At 40.9% G+C, this 26193-nt stretch overlaps 1 protein-coding gene across 24 annotated transcripts in view; it reads right to left on the reverse strand.

The window, feature by feature from the left end:
• PPP1R9A (protein phosphatase 1 regulatory subunit 9A) overlaps positions 1-26193 on the reverse strand; it is a 243639-nt gene that overhangs the window by 68662 nt on the left and 148784 nt on the right. For all 24 annotated transcript variants that reach the window (XM_043541166.1, XM_043541165.1, XM_043541172.1 and 21 more), the window contains exons 3-5: positions 22975-23107; positions 21185-21305; positions 14823-14927 (exon numbers count right to left, since the gene is read on the reverse strand). In XM_043541166.1, the coding sequence (XP_043397101.1) occupies positions 14823-14927; positions 21185-21305; positions 22975-23107 (359 nt within the window). The remainder of the gene's footprint in view (positions 1-14822; positions 14928-21184; positions 21306-22974; positions 23108-26193) is intronic.

Here is a 26193-nt window from a genome sequence, read left to right on the forward strand (position 1 = left end):
TAAAATTACTCAGTAAGCTACATGTAATTTATGAGCAGCACATTAGTATTTTCAGATTCATTTTGAGTTATTTTAGTATAAAAAACCCCAAAAAACAAACAAACAAAAAACAACAACAACAAAAACCCTCCTGGAGGGTTAAGAAAGGATTCCACTGAATCTGGCAACAATTCCCAGATTTCCTTCAGCCCAATGATACTTTTGAGCATACTTAATACCTTACTTTCCTGAACTTTTTCAACTTAAAGTACAGGGGTTCTGCAGTGCTTTGTACATTGAAATAACATGGAGAAAAACAGCTGATTTCAGCGAAGTGGCATGGTTAGCAGAGAGCAGAATTTAGCCCTCTGTTACAGTCTGCCTCTGTGCAAACCTAGGAAGACAGCATTGCCTTACAACAAATTTAAAACAATTTTTGAACAAGCATGGCATATTTTACACCTAATACCTCTACGTGGCATGAACCTTGTATGAAGAGATATTTTTATTTAGGGGCAACAACATAACCCAGATCTAGTGACAGTTTTCCATGAATAAGTTCAAGCTCTTTTAGAAAAGTCAACCTCAAACTACAGAGGTCATGAAGTTTTAGATTCTCTATGCGAATGAGCAAATTACCACATCCTAGTCCATGTACTTTCACATAAGAAACTATCTGAAAATGAAACAGTCTCAAAGACCTAAAACAACTATATTATGAAACAACAACACTGAACTGATTTTTAAATAGGACTACGAAAAAGTCAAGTAAAAGTAGGATATGTTAATTCGCTTAGATTGGTTATCCTCATTTAAGAGCGTCCACTAGTGTGGGACCTGAGTGGTGTGTCAGCTATGTGTAAAAATGCTACAGAAGCAGCTGTTAGGTTAGGCCTGAGAAATACAATAGCCCGCGATAAACAATTTCTTAAGCTTAAACACTGGTTTATCCCGTGGTGGGATAGGCCTTCCCTTCCCACTATACCTATCAGTATTCTGACATAATGCAGACACTGGTGTTCCCTGAATACACAGTATGCAGCTGACCAATATTCTCTGCAGTATTCCTCAACTCTAAGGGCGGTAGCCAGCCATGGAAGACATGGCCATATGTGCACCCCCCATATGCATCTGAATGTAAACACCCTATGGAGATGAATACATTGCAAAACAATAGCTGTGAGATAAGGTGAACTGCTCCATTCATGTCTGTGAGTGTTCCCATCCCCCCTCACCAGCGTTGGAGAACCTGTGATATGCATCAAGCATGCCTATTCTCAATGCCCCACCTCAGTCTCAGCATTGTGTTCTTGTAGCATGCTCCCAGTATACTTACTCTAAGCTCCGCACCCAGAGAGGGAGGGGTTTCAAACCCCTGTAGAGGGACAAGACCTGCCCCCACCAGATCACTTGGGGAGGGCAAGAAAAGGGGCAAAGATGCCCCTAGAAGGGGAAGTCCCTCAAATCCCAGCTCACATGAGGGAGTCAAAGGGGTATCAGACCCCCTGTAGATGGGTGGGGGTCCCCCAGATCCTGGCACACACACACAGGAGGCAGGTTGAGGGGTTCAGATGCCTCAGAAGAGCAACTCCCCCATATCCTGGCTCACATGAAGGGGACTCAGATGGAGGGTGTGATGCTGGCAGACCAGGTGCCAGCTCACGCCAAGGCTCCTAGGCCTCACTGAACACAGATAAATAAGTAGCTGGAAACCAGTTTGGCTCACCTGTGTGTTAGCATTGTTAAAATACATGTTAAGTTTATAAGAATGTGTTTAGTGTTTGGACTTTATGAAATAATTGTGAGTTGCTGCATGCATTAATTTCACTTATAATATCTGTATTCCATGTCATAAGGTAATAGTTAAGTAAGTGTTTGCTATGCAACTGGAAACCCCCGAAGTCAGGAGAGAAGCATTACCAAGTGTGAAATGCTAGTTTACCACCAGAGGTGTCATCTCCTGTCCACCAAAAGAAGGCCTACAGACACCAGATGAACCATTGTGGAACATCAGTGGACAAAAGACTTGTTGATTTCTTCCCCCACTCCTATGCACAGGGGATGTGCACAAACCCTCATCCCACCACAGTTTGAACTTTTTGGGAAAGGAATAAAAATCCCTGACCAGAAAGAATTGAATCACTATGTTGCTTGGAGTTCAGAGAGGGCAATATTTCTAAGCATAAGCATGGGATCCCCAAGATGCTTAGCTTGGGTTAGCCCTAAAGGACATATACCCTTTGCATATTACAGCAGCTTATATTACTTTTTGAAACTTGAAACTATAATTCATTTGTGTGTGTGTGTTTACCTGCTTTAACCTTATAAATAACTATCATTTCTTTTTCCTAGTTAATAAATCTTTAATTAGTTTATTACAGGACTGGCTACAAGCTTTGTCTTTGGTGAGAGATTTAAGGTACAAATGACATGGGGTAAGTGACTGGTTCTTTGGGACTGGGAGTAACCTGAATATTGTTGTGATTTTTGGTGTAAGGGACCATCTATCAAAAAGGCAGGCTTGCCTGGGTGGCATGATAGACTGCAGTGCCTAAGAGGATTATCTGTGACTCCTTGTTAAGGCTGTTATAGTGCTTGAGGAGTTCACACTTGATACTAGGTTGATGAAATCTAATTATAGAACACACAGCCAGTTTGGGGTTTATGTGCTGGTTTGTAACAGTCTGCCCTAAGGTTGGTGCCCAAGTTCATGAACCACTCCAGACAGTGTGACGGAGGGGTCAGAGCCCCCTGGAGGGGGGTCCCCCAGAAACTGACACAAATAAAGGTAGGGAAAAAGGCTCAGACCCCCTAAGACAGGCAGCTCCCCGATCCAGGCAGACAAAGGGAAGGGATATGTAGGGCTGACAGGTGTCTCTGACCCTATTTTCTCTCAGTCCCCCTATGATTCACTCCCCAAACCTGCTTCCCAGTTGTCTCTACCCTCCCATTCTTCTAAACCCCCACTGTCTCCTACCTATACTCCCCCATTTCATCTCCACCCCATGATCATCCCTCCCCTCACTGCAGCTCCAAACCCCTTTCCCCTATTTCCACCTACTCTTCCACCCCAATCACCCTCCCGTTCCAGCAAGCATTTGCATGTGTAATTTACTGTCATTTCAAACATAGTTTAAGCACCTTCTAAAAACAGTATGAACACCTTCTGAATATTCTGTTGTAGTCAGACTACATCCCTTCATAATAAAGAAAATCCTTTGACAGAGGATATCTGCCCAGGGCTAGATGTGAACTCACAGTGCCTGGGTAGTGCTCACGTTTGATGCCTATAACATTCCCCTGAAGCAATTAAGTCCTGTGAGCTACAGCTGGCTTTCAACTCCCTTAGCCTCTCTCTCTCTGCACATGCAGTGTAATCAGCGTGGTGCATGAGCCTTAGAACTGATAGGCACGTGCCTACCTAGAGAACCAAACTTTTTCAAATAACGCTGTAACGTGATTTCCCTCAAAGGGCTAGTGGGTGGTATGGACTCTGTCGGGTAACCCTTGAATGTCTGAGATCCTGATGCAAGGATCTCAGCCCCGGTTTGAGTCCTATATGTGCACAAAAAAGAAGTTGGAAATGCATCCACCTTCAGAAAAGCTAGGGTTTTTCCCATGGGGTTTGCAGTTTGTGGGGTTGTAGCTCAGGAAGCCTTCAGTCAAATGCCCCAAATCTGGATCGTTATCTGAACCCTGTGCCCCCATGAGGCATACCAAATTCCAAATCAAACTGAGTAACTGTGCACATTTTAGAGTACTTAGAAGAGTCAGTCTTTTAAACAGGAAGGACTTCCCAACCTTAACTATAGCAGAAATGGCCCTCCACTATACCGAATGGTATTGGTCTGACAGTGCCCTTTATCCCATCCCCAGAAAGATAACAGAAGGATGACACTCAGTGAAACTAAAAGACCATACGCATTTCAAAAAAGAATCCCTCCAGTGTAAAATCAGACTGTGGAATTCACTAATGCAGGATATTAGTGAGCTAAATAGTTCCACAAGACTAAAGAGGACTTCACATTTACATGAGTTGAAATAACATTTGTAGTTAGACTTGTCACATTGAAGCTGAATGAATGAAGGATAGCTAATGTGACGCCAATTTTTAAAAAAGGCTCCAGGGGTGATCCTGGCAATTATAGGCCGGTAAACCTAACTTCAGTACCAGACAAACTGGTTGAAACTATAGTAAAGAACAGAATTGTCAGATACATAGATGAACATGATTTGTTGGGGGAAGAGTCAACATGATTTTTGTAAAGGGAAATCATGCCTCACCAATCTACTAGAATTCTTTGAGGGGGTCAACAAGCAGATGGAAAAGGGGGATCCAGCAGACATAGTGTACTTAGATTTTCAGAACGCCTTTGACAAGGTACCTCACCAAAGACTCTTAAGCAAAGTAAGCAGTCATGGGATAAGAGGGAAGGTCCTCTCATGGATCAGTAACTGGTTAAAAGATAGGAAACAAAGAGTAGGAATAAATGGTCAATTTTCAGAATGGAGAAAGGTAAATAGTGGTGTCCCCCAGGGGTCTGTACTGGGACCAGTACTATTCAACATATTCATAAATGATCTGGAAAAAGGCATAAACAATGAGGTGGCAAAATTTGCAGATGATACAAAACTACTCAAGATAGTTCAGTCCAAAGCAGACTGCAAAGAGTTACAAAGGGATCTCACAAAACTGGATGACTGGACAACAAAATGGCAAATGAAATTCAACGTTGATAAATGCAAAGTAATGCAAATTGGAAAACATAATCCCAACTACACATATAAAATGATGGAATCTAAATTAGCTGTTACTACTCAAGAAAGAGTTCTTGGAGTCATTGTGGATAGTTCTCTGAAAACATCCACTCAATGTGCAGCAGCAGTGAAAAAAGCTAACACAGAATATTGGGAATCATTAGGAAAGGGACAGATAATAAGACAGAAAATAGCCTCTATATAAATCCATGGTATGCCCACATCTTGAATACTGAGTGCAGATGTGGTCGCCGCATTTCTAAAAAGACATATTGGAATTGGAAAAGGTTAAGAAAAGGGAAACAAAAATTATTAGGGTATGGAACAGCTTCCGTATGAGGAGAGATTAATAAGACTGGGACTTTTTCAGCTTGGAAAAGACGACGACTAAGGGGGGTTATGACAGAGGTCTATAAAATCATGACTGATGTGGAGAAAGTAAATAAGGAAGTGCTATTTTCTCCTTCTCATAACACAAGAACTAGGGGTCACCAAATAAAATTAATAGGCAGCAGGTTTAAAACAAACAAAAGGAAGTATTTCTTCACACAATGCACAGTCAACCTGTGGAACTTTTTGCTACAGGATGTTGTGAAGGCCAAGACTATAACAGGGTTCAAAAAAGAACTAGATATGTTCATGGAGGGTAGATTCATCAATGCCTATTAGCCAGAATGGGCTGGGATGGTGTCCCTAGCCTGTGTACGCCAGAAGCTGGGAATGGGCGACAGGGGATGGATCACTTGATGATTACTGGTTCTATTCATTCCCTCTGAAGCACTTGGCATTGGCAACTGTTGGAAGACAAGACTCTCGGCTAGATGGACCTGTGTTCTGACCCAGTATGGCCATTCTTATGTTCTTACAAGGGCTACCAATTCTCATTCTTTAGGTCAGAAACCATTTGCCAGCTGGGATTAGGAAATAATTCCCCCTCATCCCTTTCCCTCAGAGTGTAGGTGCTGGAACTAGGAGTGCTGCCACATCTCCTGGCTTGAAGTGGTTTCCAATATATCAGGTGTACAGTTTGGTTCAATGGCTCTCAGTACCCCCACTATACAAATTGTCCCAGCGTCCCCGTACAGAGTACAGTTGGTGAATGTCTTCCTGTAAAGCATACAGGCTGCTGCCAGATACAGAATGCCAAACTGGTTGGATTAATGGTCTTCTATTCTGGTATGGCAATTCTTCTGAATAGCATAACATTTCAAATAATAGAAACCCCTCAGCTCCTTCAAGTTTTTATGTGATTAATTTGCTGGATGTGGGGGGTTATCCTGAACTGGAACAGTTTAAAAGATAGACATCATGGCTTTGTTCTCACTGTCTCTTTACTATGTCAGTTACAGAAGGTTGGTTACGTTTTTCTGGAAGCAATATTGAAAAATCTATTCTAGGTCACTAACCTCCATTGTCATGACTATTCAAAAATGTTTCTAAAACTCAAAGGGGGGAATCACTAAATATCAGCATTATACTAGCTTTCTGAAGCAGCAGTGACCAAATTATTGGTGAAAATTAAGGAAGTAGTTTCAATATCACTCCTTTCATAAATGTATTTCCGCATGATCAATCAAGTATAAACCCCAATGCAAAGGCTAAAATGTATTTTGCCAGACTACTTGAAAAATGACAGTGTATAATGCTTTGGGCTGTAAGAGGAAGGAATGTTGGAGACACACAGAACTGTGTGCATGCAGCATTCCAGAGAGGACATGTGTATATGCAGTATGTGCTGTATTCATGATGTGAAAAAAAAGCTGTGCTCATTAAAGGTTAGGTTGGTTAGTTCACATGCTGTTGCTTGGACAGCGCAGAGGCCACAAAGTGTTCATTAAAGCAATTATGTAAAATTAATTAAGTCAACACTGTAACATATATAGTAATTAAAGCAGAACTTTAATTCCATTAAACAGTATGTGTGTGATCTCTCCCGTCAGAGGTGGATTTGCTACAGAGACATCTTTAATAGATAGCATGGGAGTTCTACCTCCACATTTTCTCACCAGTGTGTCTCCATTTGCAGTTTTGTGTAGCCTCCCATCTCATTTCCTCCTGAATAGGAGGGGGTAGTAGATCACTTGCACTGTGCATGGGGCACTAGTGATCCCTGGCAACATGAGAGGCAGAAGGTAGGAATCAGCAATGGTATCGACTCTCTCTACCTGCATGGGAGTCTCAGCACCCAACCTTTCCCTCTTCCCCCCAAGTGATGTGAATCATTAATGGCCACTGCTAAGGAAGTGATGATGCGCAAATGCCAGCATGAACCTTCCCCTATACTTACAGCAGCCAGGCACAAATAGCTGTGGAGAGGAGAGGAATCCTGTCCCAAATGATTCTCGTAAGCTCTCCTAAGGCCAGGGAGGGTGTGTGGTCCAGAATGAAAGTGTGTCCATGAAAGAGAGGGGGGATGAGAGATTGTTCTGTAAACCTGCTACTGTGTCACGGCAGCTGAAACAGGAGACAGGTTCTGCCATGAAACAGATTTTTTTCCTTTACAACACAGCCAGCATTCATGGCTCTGCATGCGTAAGAGGGAATAAAAATGACAGCAAAATACGCAATCCTCTTTTATGAATAATGTTTTTAAGAGACCAATATTTGATCCAATCTACTCTATAAGCAAATGTTTATGTTTATGGTAGAGCCACACTTTCAAGCTGGTAGTAACCTTTGGCACCCTGAGATTCACCCTCAAAAGGCATTAAATTAAGAGAGATGTTAGGGGATGATTTCAGGAATGGGTCTAGCTTTTGAGTAATTAAAAGCAAACACAGTACACTGAAGTAAACAGAACATAAAACAAGGTAACCTGTCAGGGCCTAACAGTACTTGTGTATGATGTCTATGTCACAGACTTCATGATGGAGCTTGGCAAATCTTCTCACTCTACTGATCCCAAGCAGTCTGGCCAATTACATTTCACACATTTCTGGGCTTCCCTGTGAGATGGACCACGGAACTTTGGGACACAATTAGAATTGAGGAAACTGGAGGGTCTTTATCGTACAGTTTTCTTAAATGAAGCAAAATCAGAAAGGGAGTTGTACCAAATTCTACCCCATCCCTTCTCCTCAGCAGATACCTGCATTAGTAGGAAGGGGTGCTAACGGCATAAGCTTTGTGTAAGTGTGCATGTATATGCTTATAAAATATTTTCATTGAAATATGTATATTATTTATTAAAATCTTCTTTATCCGGTTGTGACACTGATGTGTTCAGTCACAACTTTCTGTGAAAACTCAGTATTTTAAGCTTACAAATAGCAACAATGTAAAAACTCAAACCTCTCCCTGATAAATGAGACCTGTAAGGAGCCAATGATCATAGAATGATAGAAGATTAGGGTTGGAAGAGACCTCAGGAGGTCATCTAATCCAACCCCCTGCTCAAAGCAGGACCAACCCCAACTAAATCATCCCAGGCAGGGCTTTGTCAAGCCAGGCCTTAAAAACCTCTAAGGATGGAGACTGCACTACCTCCCTAGGTAACCCATTCCAGCGCTTCACCACCCTCTTAGTGAAACAGTATTTCCTAATATCCAACCTAGACCTCCCCCACTGCAACTTGGAACCATTGCTTCTTGTTCTGTCATCTGCCACCACTGAGAACAGCCGAGCTTCATCCTCTTTGAAACCCCCCTTCAGGTAGTAGAAAGCTCCTATCAAATGCCCCCTCTCTCTTCTCTTCTGCAGACTAAATAAGCCCAGTTCCTTCAGTCTCTCCTCATAAGTCATGTGCCCCAGCCCCCTAATCATTTTCGTTGCCCTCTGCTGGACTCTCTCCAATTTGTCCACATCCTTTCTGTAGCGGGGGGCCCAAAACTGGATGCAATACTCTAGATGTGGCCTCACCAGTACCAAATAGAGGGGAATAGTCACGTCCCTCAATCTGCTGGCAATGCTCCTACTAATGCAGCCCAATATGCTGGTAGCATTCTTGGCAACAAGGGCACACTGTTGATTCATATCCAGCTTCTCGTCCACTGTAATTCCTAGCTCCTTTTCTGCAGAACTGCTGCTTAGCCAGTCAGTCCCCAGCCTGTAGCGGTGCATGGGATTCTTCCGCCCTAATTGCAGGACTCTGCACCTGTCCTTGTTGAACCGCATCTTTTTTTGCCCAATCCTCCAATTTGTCTAGGTCACTCTGGACCCTATCACTATCCTCCAGCGTATCCCCCCAGCTTAGTGTCATCTGTGAACCTGCTGAGGGTGCAATCCACCCCATCCTCCAGATCATTAATGAAGATGTTGAACAAAACTGGCCCGAGAACTGACCCCTGGGGCACTCTGCTTGATACCGGCTGCCAATTAGACATCGAGTCGTTGATCACTACCCGTTGGGCCCGACGATCTAGCCAGCTTTCTGTCCACCTTATAGTCCATTCATCCAGCCCATACTTCTTTAACTTGCTGGCAAGAATACTGTGGGAGACCGTGTCAAAAGCTTTGCTAAAGTCAAGGTATATCAAGTCCACCATCTTCCCCATATCCACAGAACCAGTTATCTCATCACAGAAGGCAATCAGGTAGGTCAGGCATGCCTTTCCCTTGGTGAATCCATGTTGACTGTTTCTAATCACCTTCCTCTCCTCCAAGTGCTTCAAAATGGATTCTCTGAGGACATGATCTTTGTATATGGGATGCACACTACACTTCACAATGTGTGCAGAACAGCAACAAAGAAATATCAGGACAATACGATATTTTATGACAAAAGGGTCTATATGGCAACTAGTCAGATTATAATTTAATCCATGATGAAGGACCTAGGGAAAGCTATGTGAAGATCCCCTTGTGTTTTCTCCTTCCTACCAAACCTGTTATTTTCCATGGAAGTGGGCAATCTGCCCCACAGTACACTGAATAATAATTAAATACATGGAGGATTTTAATCTTACAAAAACTGCGGTGGATTTCAAAGCATAAGGATGTGTTTTGGCAGCAGTACTCTTTGGCATATTCCTCCCTCTGCTGCTTCGCCATGCTTTCTCATCTAGCACTAAGGATGTAAATCTCGGTACAAAATCAGATGGAAAACTCTTCAACATTACACATCTGTAATGTTTTAGGGTTCAATTCAGGCTACTGAGAGATGATGTCACCACTTGTCCTGTAATCCTGCGTGCCTCAAAATGCTCTGCTGCTGTAGCTCCCTGTCTGGATGCTCCCAGCCAGCATACAAGCATGCACTAAGTGTCTGTGTGTTGAGCAGACCTGCTTCAGCACCTCTGACTCTAGCAGCCTGCTTGTTACATCACAGCTCCACTCTGGTCCCCACCAGCCTTAGTTACTACTTGCATGGTGACCCCGACATATCCCCAGTCCCAAATTTTCCCCAAACCAGAGAGGGTTGAAGCATCCAGCCCCCTCCTGGAACACACAGAGAATTAATAAGGTTTGTTGTTCCTTTAAAAGCACAGCATATCACTTTAAGTGATACCAAGTAGAAGGGATAAAGACAAATGGTTACAAGCAAATAAAAGTAAAATATGCTTGCTAGTGTCTAGGGAAAAGTCTACACCACTGCTTAAGTCGATCTAATTTACATCACTCAGGGGTGTGAAAAAGTCCCCCCGAGTGACAAAAGTTTCATGCTGTCCACATCGGCGCTATGTCATCAGGAGACGTTCTCCCGACAACATAGCTTACGCTTCTCTCTAAGGGCAATGGGAGAGTGCTCTCCCGTTGGCATGGCGCATCTTCCCCAGATGCGCTATAGTGATGCAGCTGCACTGATGTAGCACTGTAGTGTAGACTTGCCCTAAGACTTAATTCAAACAAGCTACAGCCACAGTTCAAGGTAGATTTCTTAGCAATCATTTTCTTTCCATCCATAGCTGACTCCCTCTCTTAGTCAGGCCCTTCCAAAACAGTACAAAGGACCATCTTCCCTTGATCTTTGCCTAAGCAGGTTTCTCACCTATATTCAGTTCCCAGAGACTTCAACCTCCTTAGCTGAAGGACCCATCTTTGGCAGATTGCAAGAGTTCAGGTGTCTGTCCAGTGATGGAAACCAAGAAGGCTTTTTCTCTCTCCTTTTATCTTCCCAAAGTCACTGTTTTGTCTGCACACTCAGGATGACCTCATGCTGTTCTTTCCTTCCTGTGGGCTTCCCCTCCCCCTGATGATTCAAACATAAATGGGGCTTCCATTGTTTTTGGTCACACCTTGCTTAATTTACTACTGGGGGAATTCTGCGCCACTGCGCAATTCAGAATTTTGCAGAAATTAATGTTGTGCGTGCAGAATTTCCTTTCCACCACAGCAATGGGCTGCAGTGCTGCTAGCCACTACTAGGGGCCACTGAACCCAGCAGAACCCAGCTTGCATATAGAAGACACTGCTGGGTGGGAGGGAGAGGGAGCTACAGGGTTCCTGGCAGCTGCAGTTCCCAGCATGCCCTGAGGGAAGGAGAGGGTGGCATGCAGGAAACGCTGTGCAAGCCTGGGACTGGCATTAGGTTGTTTCTCCCTCTGGATCCCTGGGCTCTGGGTGGGGAGTGGGTGCAGGTATTTGGGCCGGGAGGGACCCGTGGCTGTGCTCTGGGGGGCGGGGGGGTTCGGGTGTATTGGCTGGGGGGTGCAGGTATCTGGGCTGGGGGAGGGCGTGGCTGAGCTCTGGTGGGGGAGGAGGTTCAGGTGTTTTTGCTGGGGAGGCCCGCAGTTGGGCTCTGGAGGAGGGAGGGGTTGTGGGTGTCTGGCCCCCGGCTGAGCTCTGGGGGAGAAAGGGGGCAGAGAAGTCACTTGGTTGTCACAGGGGTTTCTTTAACTCTCTACTCCTGGGGGAATTTTTGTGTGTGTCTGTATTGTTACAGACATACTTGCTGACTGGTATTTTGAAATAAATTACCAAAATAATGAAAACTGGCATGATTATGTAGTGTTATTTTAACAAATACAATTTTTAGAATTTTAAATTTTTTGGTACAGAATGCACCCAGGAGCAAGAATTTCATTGAAACAGGTAGATAGCTGCAGTCCCTCCCATCTGGGAGAAAACTAGTTTCTCCCTTTGTTTGGTCCCAGACTTTAAATTATAATATCAGTGAGCATTCATAATTCCTCATATAGTGTCACTACACACATTCCCCAGTGATATTAATCACCAATGTGTCATTAGCTTTCATAAAAGATCTCACTTGGTACTCTTTTATAGTACAGTAATATTGTATGAGGCTCAGACCCCTTGTCTTTATATTCTAGTAAACCACTGGAATATAAAGTTATATTCTCAGATAAAGAGAGAATATCTATTATCTGTCTATCTATTCTCAAATAAAGTTCTTTTTGTCCATCTGAAGAGATGCCATGTGGTCTGGAGAAGATTTCATGCTGGTTCTTCTCCAGCTGGTGACAGTTGAGTAGTTATCTCTTCCCCTTGCTAGTTCAACGGCTTTGTTTACCTTTTGTATAAATGCACCTTTATTGTCTCTGCCTGATGACCAGACTGGTCAGCCAAGCAAATACACATTCCATTGTCTATAGCAGACTGGGATTATGCATTGCTTGCCAAACACATTTTAATAACATGATTCTAACACATATCTATAACTTTTTGTACATACCTTATAGATACACATGCAAGAACATTAAAGATCAGTGATTTATTAGTTTTCCTATGATTATTACATGCCACATTTTGGGTATATATCATGACAACAGTGTGTTAGGAGTAGTGAGTATGTCAGGCCTGACACAAGTTGCTGAGACAGAGTAGTAAACCACCAGTGGGCCTCTGTGTCACAACATCTAAGAGCAAAAAGCAAACTCAAACACACGCTGATAAGAGAACTTCTATTCACCAATAATTCAATGCTCGTCGCACATAGTGAATAAGAGCTTCAGCAATTTTTCAATAGCTTTGTGCTAGCTTGTGTTGAATGTGGACTATCAGTCTAAAGAAAACAATAATAGCACAAAGTGTGTTGATTACACCAGGGTTTCAATCACTAACACCATGATAGAAGTTGTGCAGAAATTCTGCTATCTAGGATCAATTGTATCAGATAAACTCGTCATCTGGAGATAAGTTAATTCGCATATCAGAAAGGCAGCTACTACATTAGGCCACCTGACCAAGCGTGTGTGGGATAACAGGAAACTAACACTGAACACTAAGATTTGGGTCTACTAGACGTGCATTTTGAGCATAGTGCTTTATTATGGTGAGACCTTAAACACCTACAGCCGGCATGAAAGAAGGCTAAACACCTTTCACACCTGCTGTCCTCACCATATTCTAACTATCAAACAGGAAACCAAAGTTCCTGACACCAAAGTACTAGAGAAAGCAAAATTACCAAGTCTAATCACTATTCTCAAACACAAACATTTCCGTTGGCTTGGTCGTCTGTACAGGGTGGATGCATTCTAAGGATTCCCTGTACAGAGAAAAGGAGGATGCTCTAGGGCCACTGGGTCAATGTAAGCTCAAGCACTTTTGCAAGAGGGACTTGAAATCTTTCAACATCAACACTGCAAGCTGGGAAGATAGCTAGTGATAGACTACACTAGAGGGCTGCGCTTTGCCCGGGAGTCAAAGAGGCTGAAGAGAGGTGATTGAGAACAAGAAAAGCCAAGAGAGTGAAGAAGAAACTGCATTAGGCCTCAAGCATTAGTAGTGCACCGGATTCATTCTCTAGCCCCCAGCCTTACACCTGCACGATTTGTGGCAAGGACTGCTGCTAGAGAATTGAACGCTTGAGCCACTTGTGATGTTGCAGCATGACACAATTTCAGAACTGCTTTAGCTCTTCACTTTTCAAGACGGATGATTGCCACCAATTCCCAGTTCCTAAAGTTAAATCTCTGTGGAAGTCTTTGCAGGATTGGGACCCAATTAACATAGCTACAATTGCATATGTTACACAGAAGACTAATACTCTCTTGTAATTAAACTACAATTTTTACAAAATTAGTTTCCTAAATATAAACCATAACAAAAACCCAGCACTCTGCCCACCTGCACAGTCTACTACGTTGCCAATGCCAAAGCTAACGTCTTCCTCAAATGTTACTTAAGGATCAGCTGGAAAAGTCTTACTGTCACATGACTACTGCATGTACCCAACACTGCAACTGGAGCGGGCTGACCTTGTTTCCAGTGAAACCAATAGTTTTGTCATTGAGTTCAACAAGAATAGGAACCGGCTCCAAATCATATGAATCAGAGGTCAGGTCTATCCTCTGTGCAGCGAATTTTGGGAACTGCAATTAACTGAAGGCAGTTACAGCTTGGATATTAGTTTACAATATGCTACACATTTTCTTTGTTTATTAATTTGTCAAAGTTAAATATTTGTTTTTAAATATTTATTAATTCGTCAAAGTTAAATATTTGCAATTAGCAGGTAGTTTAACAGCGTATATGAGCGTATACATTCTATTTATAAAACTGGTAGAACAGTTTAATGGTTAGAAAATGTATATTATTGTATTATGGTTCTTACAAGTATTTTACATTTTTGCATTATGAATTTACATCTTGTATTAAGAATTTTACTCAGTGAATTTTACAATATTTTCTAACCTGTTCACTGTTTTACTGACACTTGCAACAATCCCTTTTAACTAACAGGTACTAATCAAATGAATAACACATTTTATAGCAAGGAAGTAGACAAACTACCTGATATGGGGATAAACCCAGAGCAAGTACTGGGGAAAGGGTGGCTCAGTGAATTAATATTAGGATAGTATTGGTAATGATTCTCCTTGAGGTTTCCATTTGACTGACACCTATTTGGTGGCCTGTGTGAACAATGGGTCAGAGCCTGGTTTAAATCCTTTGAAAGAAATCAACTTTGACCAAATTACAGCAATTGAGGATCTGACCCTACCTGTGGTTTCAGTCCAAGTCTTAATTATCACGTAGTCCCATCACAAAAAATTAATATCATTTATACCATTGCTGGGAGTCCCAGCAGAGATGTTACAGGTTAAAAGGACAGAGAGGCCTCTCCCTTTCCACTTTCTTGTATTGCCCCTACACCAAGAAATTGATACTCCTAATGGAAGCAACTAGATAATTTGAAATGTTTAGTACCATCAGTATGTTCTTCTTCAAACACAGTTACTCACCTGACATTTCCTTTGGTGTTTCTGAGAACTGTTGCAGCAAAATTCTGTGTAACGCCAACCAGACTGATTCCATCCACTTCTACAATTTGGTCATTTACTTGGATCCTTTCAGAAAAACAAATAAAATCCCTAAATTACTCATCAAAACATAAAAGGAAGCAATAATTGTAGCTTTTAAAAAAGCGTTTGGAGTTACACCAAAATAAAAAAAAATGAAGTAAATACCATCCGTACAACATTATGCAGTCTGTTTGTTATGTGATACAGACACCAATTTAGGGAAGGGCTGACTTCATTGGTATATGAGCACATGCTTAAACGCATTCCTGAAGTGGGGCAAAGCATGCTTTGCTATTTCGTATTGCTAAGTACAGAAGCAACAGCAAAGAAAAAAATACAAAATTATTTCACTTCCTGTGTACAGATACCTCATAATTACAGCTTTAGACAATCTTAGTATTATGAGTAATTACATTCCTCCATATCAGTAGTATTGTAGGTAATCACAGGTAAAACAAATTGCTGAGTCTGGAACATTACAAAATTAAACTCACACCTGATCTACACTTAAAAGTTAAAGGGATCTAGCTACATCACTCAGGACTGTGCGCTGTAGTTAGGTCAACCTATTCCAGAGTTTAGACCCAGCTAAGTTGATGGAAAAATTTGTCTGTAGACCTGGTTACCAACTCTAGGAGAGATGGATTAACTACACTGATGGAAAAGCCCCTTCCATTGATGTAGGAAGTGTCAGCTGCAGTACTACAGTGACACAGCTGAAGCATCAGAGCTATGTTGCTACAGTGGCTGTAGACATACCTTGAGATACCTGAATAACTTAAAAAGAAAAGGAGGACTTGTGGCACCTTAGAGACTAACAAATTTAATTGAGCATAAGCTTTCGTGAGCTACAGCTCACTTCATCCGAAAGCTTATGCTCACGAAAGCTTATGCTCAAATAAATTTCTTAGTCTCTAAGGTGCCACAAGTCCTCCTTTTCTTTTTGCGGATACAGACTAACACGGCTGCTACTCTGAAACTTGAATAACTTACACATTGTCCTTTTCTAAACAATCTTGAAGAACAATGTAAACTGCAGTTCTAGTATTTCATGCTACTTGAAAACGGAGTATTCTTTAGAGCAAAAGCATATTTTAATAATCTATCATGTACCTAAACGGCCACTACTCAGTAGATTATGCCTAAACTTCAAATAGGGTAAATTAGTCTTTAAAATTATCTTTAAGAGGTCTGATCTTGCATCCCCTGCACACCAGGAATTCTCAGTGACGTGAAAGGGAGTCTTGGATGTACAAGGAATGAAGGATAAAGCCTTAAATTGTTTTACCAGGGGAAGAATCTCCTAGATTTTAAACATCTATTTATAACACAACCTACTGCTCCATGTGGCAAAGTTAAAAACAATGAATTGCTACTCTTTTCATTCTGCAACACACACAACTGTAAACCTGTGAATGCATCCCTAGGGCAGAGATAGCATCATCATTTATTAAAGGTACATGGAGGGAAGAGAGACATATCAAATTCAGCTCTGCTAGAAACATACAAATTCCAACAGTTTTCCAAATGAAAAAGCATATAAAAATCGTAAAAGAAACACATTTTCAAACATCTGTATGTGAGCTACTATATCAGATAACACAGATTTAAAAGGAACCAACAGAAACAGAGCAGATGAAAGTTACTTGTTTTAAGTCAAGATATTTAAAAACGGCACTTTTTCCTGAGCATAAATATCTTCTAATGGAAGTTTTCCTCAGGACCTCAGAACCACATGCTCCGGGAATGCAAATTAGAAACTACATTTTGCGAAGGAGTACTAAAAATAATTTCACTCTCAGCTTTGGCATAACACCTCACATTTCTACATGCATTTTGAATAACATCTCCCAACTTTCTGAACTATACTGCTGAGCACAAATGGCTCCTTAGAGCTACTCTGGCAGCTTCAAAGTTCATGCTGTCACTGTGGACCAACTGTGGATCAATGGATTATTTCCCATCCAGACACAGCGAATTTTGAAAATACTGCTTTTGTGGAAGCCTACAAACTGCATCTCTGCAACCCCACCTACTCCCTTTTTAGAACTGTATATCATTTTTATACATGTAACTGTTGCCATTACATTGAACATACCTCAATAATATAAAAAGACTGACAGATTATGAGAGTTTTTTTGTCCATTAGCCCACTTTGGTTATTACTTCTCTCTATTTCTTTTCTTTGCGGCTTACTAATTTATTTCCATTTCTTATTTCAGTCTTCTTAGTTCTCCAAATACGTAATATGTGCCATGGAAAAGGATATTTTCTATATGATGCCAAGTAAGTATTCCTATATATACACACATGTAAGAGTAATCACATTTATTTTCCAATCATGTCTTATTCTATGTTTGGAAAGAATCCTTGACCCGGGAGACACTACCAAAATAAGCAATACTAATAAGATTTTCTATGTAATTGAGAACTGATTTGTCAGAAGGCCAATGCCATAAAGAAATTAATGTGCATTTTTGCTTGCTAAAACTGCTTTTGCAATTAACATAATTCCAAATGCAAATCTGTTATTTGTGCACAAATGGCCAGTTTGTCAAATAGCTGGTCCTTTGCAAGTCAAAATTCACAATTTGCACACGGAATTGTAGTAAATACAGAAATTAGGCAAACGTGTTTACATATATTAGCATCCATTTTGTATCTGACCTTTTGAAACTCAGGCCTTAATATGTAAAAGTGGAATAAAAGTGCTAATAAAAAATGTAGAGGTAACATACAATGTATGTTAAAATTATAGAATAAAATAAAATAATCAGAGTTCCTTTTCAGTAAATTGAATTCTTTCCTCTCTCTTTATCCATCTGGGATTTTGAAGATATAACTGTCAAGATGACTTTATCGGGTTTGTATTGGATGGTGCACGTAGGCCATTGTCTTTACGAAATCAGCATTACATGACAAAGGAGCAGGAGGAAAAATTCTGTCCTAAAACCTTTTTTTAAACAGCGGAATCAACAGCATCCTTTTTTCTAAATATTAAAGGCATTTGTACAACATATATGAAGATGAAGGACGGTTATTCATTTATAATATATAATTACACCAGATTATATAATATGTATTATTACACCAGTTACAATTAATTTTCAGACAGTTACTTTCAACCTTTACCCCCCATTTGATTCTTCCTCCATCCTGTTCCTGACAGTTTTACAGATGTGTTGAATGGCTTGACACCAATCTGAACAACAACATGCTATTTCTCACCAGCTCGTGTGTGTGTGTGTGTGTGTGTGTGTGCGCGTGCGTGTGTGTGTGTGAACAAATTAAGTACCAAATGGGAGAAGGGTTTTCGGGTGACAAAGACTTAAAAAGAAAAAGTTTAACAGTATTTTATTATTAAAAAAATTGGTGGTTTCTCTATTATTTTCTAAGGGCCAGTTCTTCAAGCCTCACTTACAGGGAACAGCATATGAACTAATTTAAGTTCCTGGAACAACTTGCCTAATTGCTTCTCAATATCAGAAAGATTGCAGAATTAGGTCCTAAAAATGTGACTTCAAATTTTGAACAGATATAATTTAGTATATGTTTCAAGTTGTGAATTGTTACACATTCCTCAGCAGCTGTTCTCAGGTAAATTTATTATCAGAAAATTTTTTTCAAATGATGCATCATCCACTACACCTGTCCTGTACTTGAACTGGGAGATTATTTATACAAAGTAGCCATTTACCCTATCACATGTAATGAGAGTATTGGTATTTCATTTTCAGTTTGCCCACTGATTCCTTCACTTTTTATTACCTCTATCTATCAATCATCCTATGCTTAATTTGGACTGGAGCTTACAGCAACCTCTCTGGTTCAATTGGCCAATGACATTTACCACAGAATGCCCTTTACATGGCAACTACCCAACATCTGCTATGTCTGGAGCACATGAATAAGACAGTGGTGCTCAGTCACTCGGAATTCCCTCACTACAGTTTCTCATCTTCCCCGAGGGCAAGTAATACCCGGAGTAATCTCCTGACTTTTGCAGAAAGACATGGAAAATTTACTGCAGCTACTGAAGTACAATTCTTATCTGCAAATTACAATATTAGGAATCCCACCCCAATCTTTATTCAATTATTCTAGGATATTTGAGACATCCTCAAAATATATTCATATTTATTGCTAAAAGATGGTGTTTTGATTATTATGCTTACTGATTACCATATAAGGATGAGGTGGAAAGAACCTCCAGAGCTGATGCACAATAGATGTTCCATATTCAGGGATAAGGTGATCCATATTCAGAGAGTTGTGTACACCTGTCTCGAATGAATGAAGTATTTTGGAAAGAACATGAGAGTTCTTTCTCAGCTACCTGATCATTGGTCAACTGGAGACAAATATTAAAGGGGCCAAAGCAAAAATCTAGTATGATCTCCCTGATGAGGACCAACAATAACTTGTGCAGGCTGTGTTTGTTTGGAGTATAAACAGTCCTGAACCAGTCCTCAAACCACCAAAGGAGAAGCCTCATATGTGGTGTCTCAAAGGTGCAGGCTGCCAGATATCCAAGCAATTGAAGACAACTTCTTATCTATGTCTTTGGGCTGATTTGAATCTTTGAGATGAGATCTGCTAACATCGAGAATCTGTTGGAGGAAAGATAAGCCCTGGCTGATATAGCGTCTAAGGAGGCTCCTATGAACTCCACTCTTTGTACCAGGCTCAAAGTGAATTTCTCAATGTTGAGTGGCAATTCTAGCTTGCAGAACTGAGATCTTATCTTTATGGTGGCAAAAACCTCATTATAAGATTGTCCCTTGAGTAGCCATTCATTGAGGTATAGAAAATGATTATGCCCAGACATCGAAGGTAAGCTGCGACCACTGCCAGCACCTCAAGGAACACTCTTGGGGCAGGCAAGAAGGCCAAACGGGAACACTTGATACTGAAAGTGATCCTGATCTACTGAAAAACACAGGAACTGTTCATGAGCTAGGTGAATTTGTAGAGGGGAGATTTTTGATAGCCCAGAGCCTAGTAACATGCCTAGACCACTGCCAGCAGCTGGAATACCAATTATTATGCTTATTGCTGAAAGCAGGTAAAAAACCAGCTACTGAAACCTTAGCACAACTTACAGGCCAGGAGGGGAGGGGGAAGTGAATGCCCATGAGGAATAAGCATGGCCATGTGCCCTCCACACTTGAGCTTCTCAAAATTGCTGAAGCATGAGGTTTTGCATGATAGGAAGTCTGGCAATATTTTAACTGTTGCTATGTGAAATACATCTGGTTAACTGATGGAAAATTCGCTGGCTGGAAAACTCCACATAACTTCTGCTCAGCAGGTTTTTTTTGTTTTTATGAACAAGCTATGTAACTGAGTATAAATGGGGGAAGAGGTCTGAGCTCGGTGGACATTTGTATACTTGGGACACTTCGGACATTTCTGGGATTCCTCTCAAGTTCCCCTGCAGATGGAAGGGTGGCCACCAGAAGTCTACAGAGATCCACTCGAGACCTCCTGAAGACCTTGCATAAATATTAATCAGGGGTATATTTGAGGTGCTCTCCTAACCTGTTGCGGACGTGTGTAAGTGCTGGAGACTAAATAAATAAAAGCTTTCTGTAAAAGCACTTTGGTTTGTATCAACCATTTATCGGCCGGACGTGCCACGTCCCCATTGATTTATTTCCTGACACCACCTTACAAAGAGTAAAGTTACGAAGAGCTGGAATGCATGTGTGCAATCACTCAAAGAAGAATTTATAATACTGAAGATCATTCTGCATTCGTGATTTTCAAAAAGTGCATGTTAAGTGAGAAATGAGGAACTCAAGGGCACACAACTACACAGGAAAAACTAGAAAAATGTTGCTGAGGAACCTTTTTTCATAGATACTGATCATCCAAAATTCTCTTTGAAACCAATGGGAGCTGCAGGCACTCACCACCATTCAAAGACATCATAAATGCTTCAGCACTTCTGATTTTGGACAATCAACTTGATTTTGGACAACCAACCAAATGCTACAGGGGCTTGGTTTTCAGGAAGTTGTGAGCAACCACCATCTGCAAATCTGGCCTCTTTAAAGCATCACAAGTGAGATAATCAAAACAATTATCTTCTGAAATTTCAGGTTGCTACTTTTATTTAGAAGCCTACCTTTAGGTACCCAGATTAGAACATTTGGGCCTTAACACTAACTCAAATTTCTAGCTATAAAATTACACACAATTTTTTGCCATATGCAAACAACCAGAAATTATTTTCTACAAAAATCAATATCCATAACAACTATTGTTGAGGAAGATTCCAAACACTGAATCTAGTTTACCTGCCATCTCTTTCGGCTGCCCCACCTTCTGTTACTGTTTTGACAAATATTCCCAGTTTTTCAAGGCCTGCATCTGCTCCAACACCCATTCCAATAATACTGATGCCAAGTCCATCTTCATCTGTGGAGAAGACAAATAAAAGCAGCAATATATGTTTGATTTTAAAGTAATTTGGCATTTAAAGAAGTACATTTGCATCTGGCTTTTGTTTTCCTTTGATTTTTTTCATGTGATTAAACCCACTTTTAATTATTTCCTTGGTGAGACTCTTAATTTTCTGCAGTTTTAATAACACACCAAAGACAGATAATATTGCATTTGCCATTTGGAAAAGGTTACTAGATTTAGGCAAGATGGCTAATGTTCCAGAGGAGAATGAAAAGTTAATATGAAAAATCATGTCAATTAATGTGTAAGGTGAACTACAGGAAACAACAACTTACAGAAATACAGAACTATTGTCCTTGAACTGGTTCCTTAAATAATATTATTTAATATTTTTCATAGAATCATAGAATATCAGGGTTAGAAGGGACCCCAGAAGGTCATCTAGTCCAACCCCCTGCTCGAAGCAGGACCAATTCCCAGTTAAATCATCCCAGCCAGGGCTTTGTCAAGCCTGACCTTAAAAACCTCTAAGGAAGAAGATTCTACCACCTCCCTAGGTAACGCATTCCAGTGTTTCACCACCCTCTTAGTGAAAAAGTTTTTCCTAATATCCAATCTAAACCTCCCCCATTGCAACTTGAGACCATTACTCCTCGTTCTGTCATCTGCTACCATTGAGAACAGTCTAGAGCCATCCTCTTTGGAACCCCCTTTCAGGTAGTTGAAAGCAGCTATCAAATCCCCCCTCATTCTTCTCTTCTGCAGACTAAACAATCCCAGCTCCCTCAGCCTCTCCTCATAAGTCATGTGCTCTAGACCCCTAATCATTTTTGTTGCCCTTCGCTGGACTCTCTCCAATTTATCCACATCCTTCTTGTAGTGTGGGGCCCAAAACTGGACACAGTACTCCAGATGAGGCCTCACCAGTGTCGAATAGAGGGGAACGATCACGTCCCTCGATCTGCTCGCTATGCCCCTACTTATACATCCCAAAATGCCATTGGCCTTCTTGGCAACAAGGGCACACTGCTGACTCATATCCAGCTTCTCGTCCACTGTCACCCCTAGGTCCTTTTCCGCAGAACTGCTACCTAGCCATTCGGTCCCTAGTCTGTAGCGGTGCATTGGATTCTTCCATCCTAAGTGTAGGACCCTGCACTTATCCTTATTGAACCTCATCAGATTTCTTTTGGCCCAAACCTCCAATTTGTCTAGGTCCTTCTGTATCCTATCCCTACCCTCCAGCGTATCTACCACTCCTCCCAGTTTAGTATCATCCGCAAATTTGCTGAGAGTGCAATCCACACCATCCTCCAGATCATTTATGAAGATATTGAACAAAACCGGCCCCAGGACTGACCCCTGGGGCACTCCACTTGACACCGGCTGCCAACTAGACATGGAGCCATTGATCACTACCCGTTGAGCCCGACAATCTAGCCAGCTTTCTACCCACCTTATAGTGCATTCATCCAGCCCATACTTCCTTAACTTGCTGACAAGAATACTGTGGGAGACCGTGTCAAAAGCTTTGCTAAAGTCAAGAAACAGTCTGAAGGGCCAAGAGATTTGCAATGGTTCCTTGAGAATTAAAGTTATTCCCTCTAAGCAAGTGCAGTAATCCCTTTAAAGATTTACACATCAGTTTAGAGAAATTGTAAATAGTGCACCGAATGCATACCTTTTTCTAGTTCCACTGGAAAAAGCTCCAGTTTTTCCACGCGCTTTTCAAGTTCATATTCAGCTGATGCAGCCACTGGGTCAACTTCATCATTTCTCCGGTCATAGTCTTCATTGGAGTATGTGTTGAAAACCTTTGAAAATATGCCAATATTGATCAACTATCCATTCCAGAAAAGATCGTTAACTTAAGAAAATAACTGCTATATGTATCCATTTTTATGGCTTTTTCTAATACATTGGTTGAAATGGGTTTTTAAGGCAATGTTCCCCTCCGCCCCTCAAAGTTCAGGTTTTTAAATTAGTGCTTTTTTATTCATCAAACAGTCTGCTAAGGACGGAAGACCAATTCTGAATATAACTAATTCATTTTTACCATATGTGGTTATAAATGCAGTACATGTTTTAGAAGGACTGAGTCATTCTACTCCTTTCAATAATTAAACACACAAACATATGGTTCCAACCAAACAGTGCTCTATCTAGATAGTAAAGATCTCCAAATACTTATAAAAGTAGAATACATAGGAACTACTGTGATTAACTGTAACTTGTATCTAATCTCAACTCTGATGTTTCTTTCTGAGGGTCCAATTTGCACACACAAAACCAAAGCTGAAGCTCACTACTGCTAATATGAAAAACCATTTACATATAAAATTAAAGATTATGCTGTACTTTTAAATTTTAAGATTACAGTATGGCATCATTACTGTACAATTAAGACAGATTTAACATTTCAACTCTATTATAGGACATGTTTAATATTTATGTGTACGTGTATACACACACAAACTTTTCAAATGCTACAGTAAGTGCAGTATGTTTGTTGAATTTGTTTACCTGTCAGTCAATATACATATTTATGGCTTTTAAATTAATTAGGGATTACTGAGGCCTTCTGTAGAGTTATAGAGTCAGAAAAATGGAGATAGTTGTTCAGATTATTGATCCTATGCTTTATTTAGATAATCCCTCTGTTCACTGAGTTGCCCCACCGTGGCAGTAGTGAAGAAATATACAGTGCTAGAGATAAATATTGTATCTAAATTCTTCTGTCCTGCATCTATTGTTGCATTTGTTATTTTAAACAAAGAAAACACCACACAACACCCCCACCACAACCACACCACACCCGCAATTTCACTCTCTCCCCTTTTCTGTCTTTACAAGTCCTCAACAAGGGAAGGCAGAATTAGGTAGCAAAAGAATATTTACGAACAATTCAATGTGTGCACCAGATCAACACCAAAACAGAGAGGTCACAAGAAGCCTTCCCTGACTGCAACTCTGTTCAGTTGCTAATCAACCATTGCCTACATGCAAGGACTGCTCAAGGCTATCACCCCACAAGAGGCAGGGAAAGCCAACGGCAGGGCTGTGGCTAAACTCACCACGCTCTGACTCTGTAGCTGAGCTGTCCGTTCAATGTCTAAAAATTCACATTCAACTTTTATGTTTGAATTCTTAATAAAAGTCAGAGAGATCAAATGTAAGAACAAAGGCTGCACCTCATCAGATCTGATGGTAAAGAGATCTTTTACACACTACAAAAAATGTTTGTGCAACAAATATTATTAAATATGCCCTAAATAAAAATGGTAGCAACTGCTTTAAAAATGTCACTGAGTGATATAACTTTTAAGTTTAGCTCCTGAAGATCACGTAAAAGAAAACGATTATAGCTTAAATGGTACTGTTAGTGGAATCTGTTGTTCCCACCTAGCAATTTGTCAGCTGAGAGAGCAACATAATTGACTCCACTTCTGTCTAAAACTAGATGCACTCCTGTCATAAATATAAAGGGAAGGGTAACCACCTTTCTGTATACAGTGCTATAAAATTCCCTCCTGGCCAGAGGCAACATCCTGTTACCTGTAATGGGGTAAGAAGCTCAGCTAACCTGGCTGGCACCTGACCCAAAGGACCAACAAGGGGACAAGATACTTTCAAATCTTAGGGGGTAGGGGGAGAAGAGGCTTTTTTTTCTGCTCTTTGTTTGTGTGTTGTTCTCTCTTGGGACTGAGAGAGGCCAGACAGAAATCCCTCTTCTCCAACCCATCCTAATCCAAGTCTCCAATATTGCAACCAGTATAGGTAAGTCAGGCAAGGCGGATTAGTTTATCTTTTGTTTTATGTGAATTTTCCCTGTGTTAAGAGGGAGGTTTATTTCTGTTTTCTGTAACTTTAAGGTTTTGTCCAGAGGGTGATCCTCTGTGTTTTGAATCTGAATACCCTGTAAAGTATTTTCCATCCTGATTTTATAGAGATGATTTTTACCATTTTTTTTTTTTTTTTAAAATAAAATCTTTCTTTTAAGAACCTGACTGATTTTTCCATTGTTCCAAGATCCAGGGGTTTGGGTCTTTGATGATTTTGTAACCAATTGGTTACGATATTACTCCCAAGCCTCCCCAGGAAAGGGGGTATGTAGGGCTTGGGGGGATATTTGGGGGGAAGACGTCTCCACGTGGTCTATTTCCCTGTTCTTTGTTTAAAACGCTTGGTGGTGGCAGCATACTGTTCAAGGACAAGGCAAAGTTTGTACCTTGGGGAAGTTTTTAACCTAAGCTGGTAAGAATAAGCTTAGGGGGTCTTTCATGCAGGTCCCCACATCTGTACCCTAGAGTTAAGAGTAGGGAAGGAACCCTGACAACTCCGTGCTTATTTTTTTTAATTACACAAACTGGGGGAAAAAAATCTCCCCAGCTCCCTCTCTCCCCCACATTTAATATATCTTTTTTATTTCTTTGGCATACTTTCCTCAATTCAACTTTATAACATTTTTGAACTAAGAATAAGAACATAAAAACGGCCAATACTGGGTCAGTATCCATCTAGCCCAGTATCCTGTCTTCTGACAGTGGCTAGCGCCACATGCTTCAGAGGGAATGAACAGAACAGGTAATCATCAAGTGATCCACCCCGTCACCCATTCCCAGGTTCTGGCAAGCAGAGGCTATGGACACCATCCCTGCCCATCCTGGCTAATAGCCATTGATGAACCTATCCTCCATGAATTTATCTTGTTCTCTTTTGAACCCTGTTATAGTCTTGGCCCTCACAACATCCTCTGGCAAGGAGTTTCACAGGTTGACTGTGTGTTGTGTGAAAAAAATACTTCCTTTTGTTTTAAATCTGCTGCCTATTAATTTCATTGGGTGACCCCTAGTTCTTGTGTTATGAGAAGGAGTAAATAACACTTCCTTATTTACTTTCT

Source organism: Chelonia mydas, chromosome 2 (genome assembly GCF_015237465.2).
Source record: "Chelonia mydas isolate rCheMyd1 chromosome 2, rCheMyd1.pri.v2, whole genome shotgun sequence".
Taxonomy (NCBI): domain Eukaryota; kingdom Metazoa; phylum Chordata; order Testudines; family Cheloniidae; genus Chelonia; species Chelonia mydas.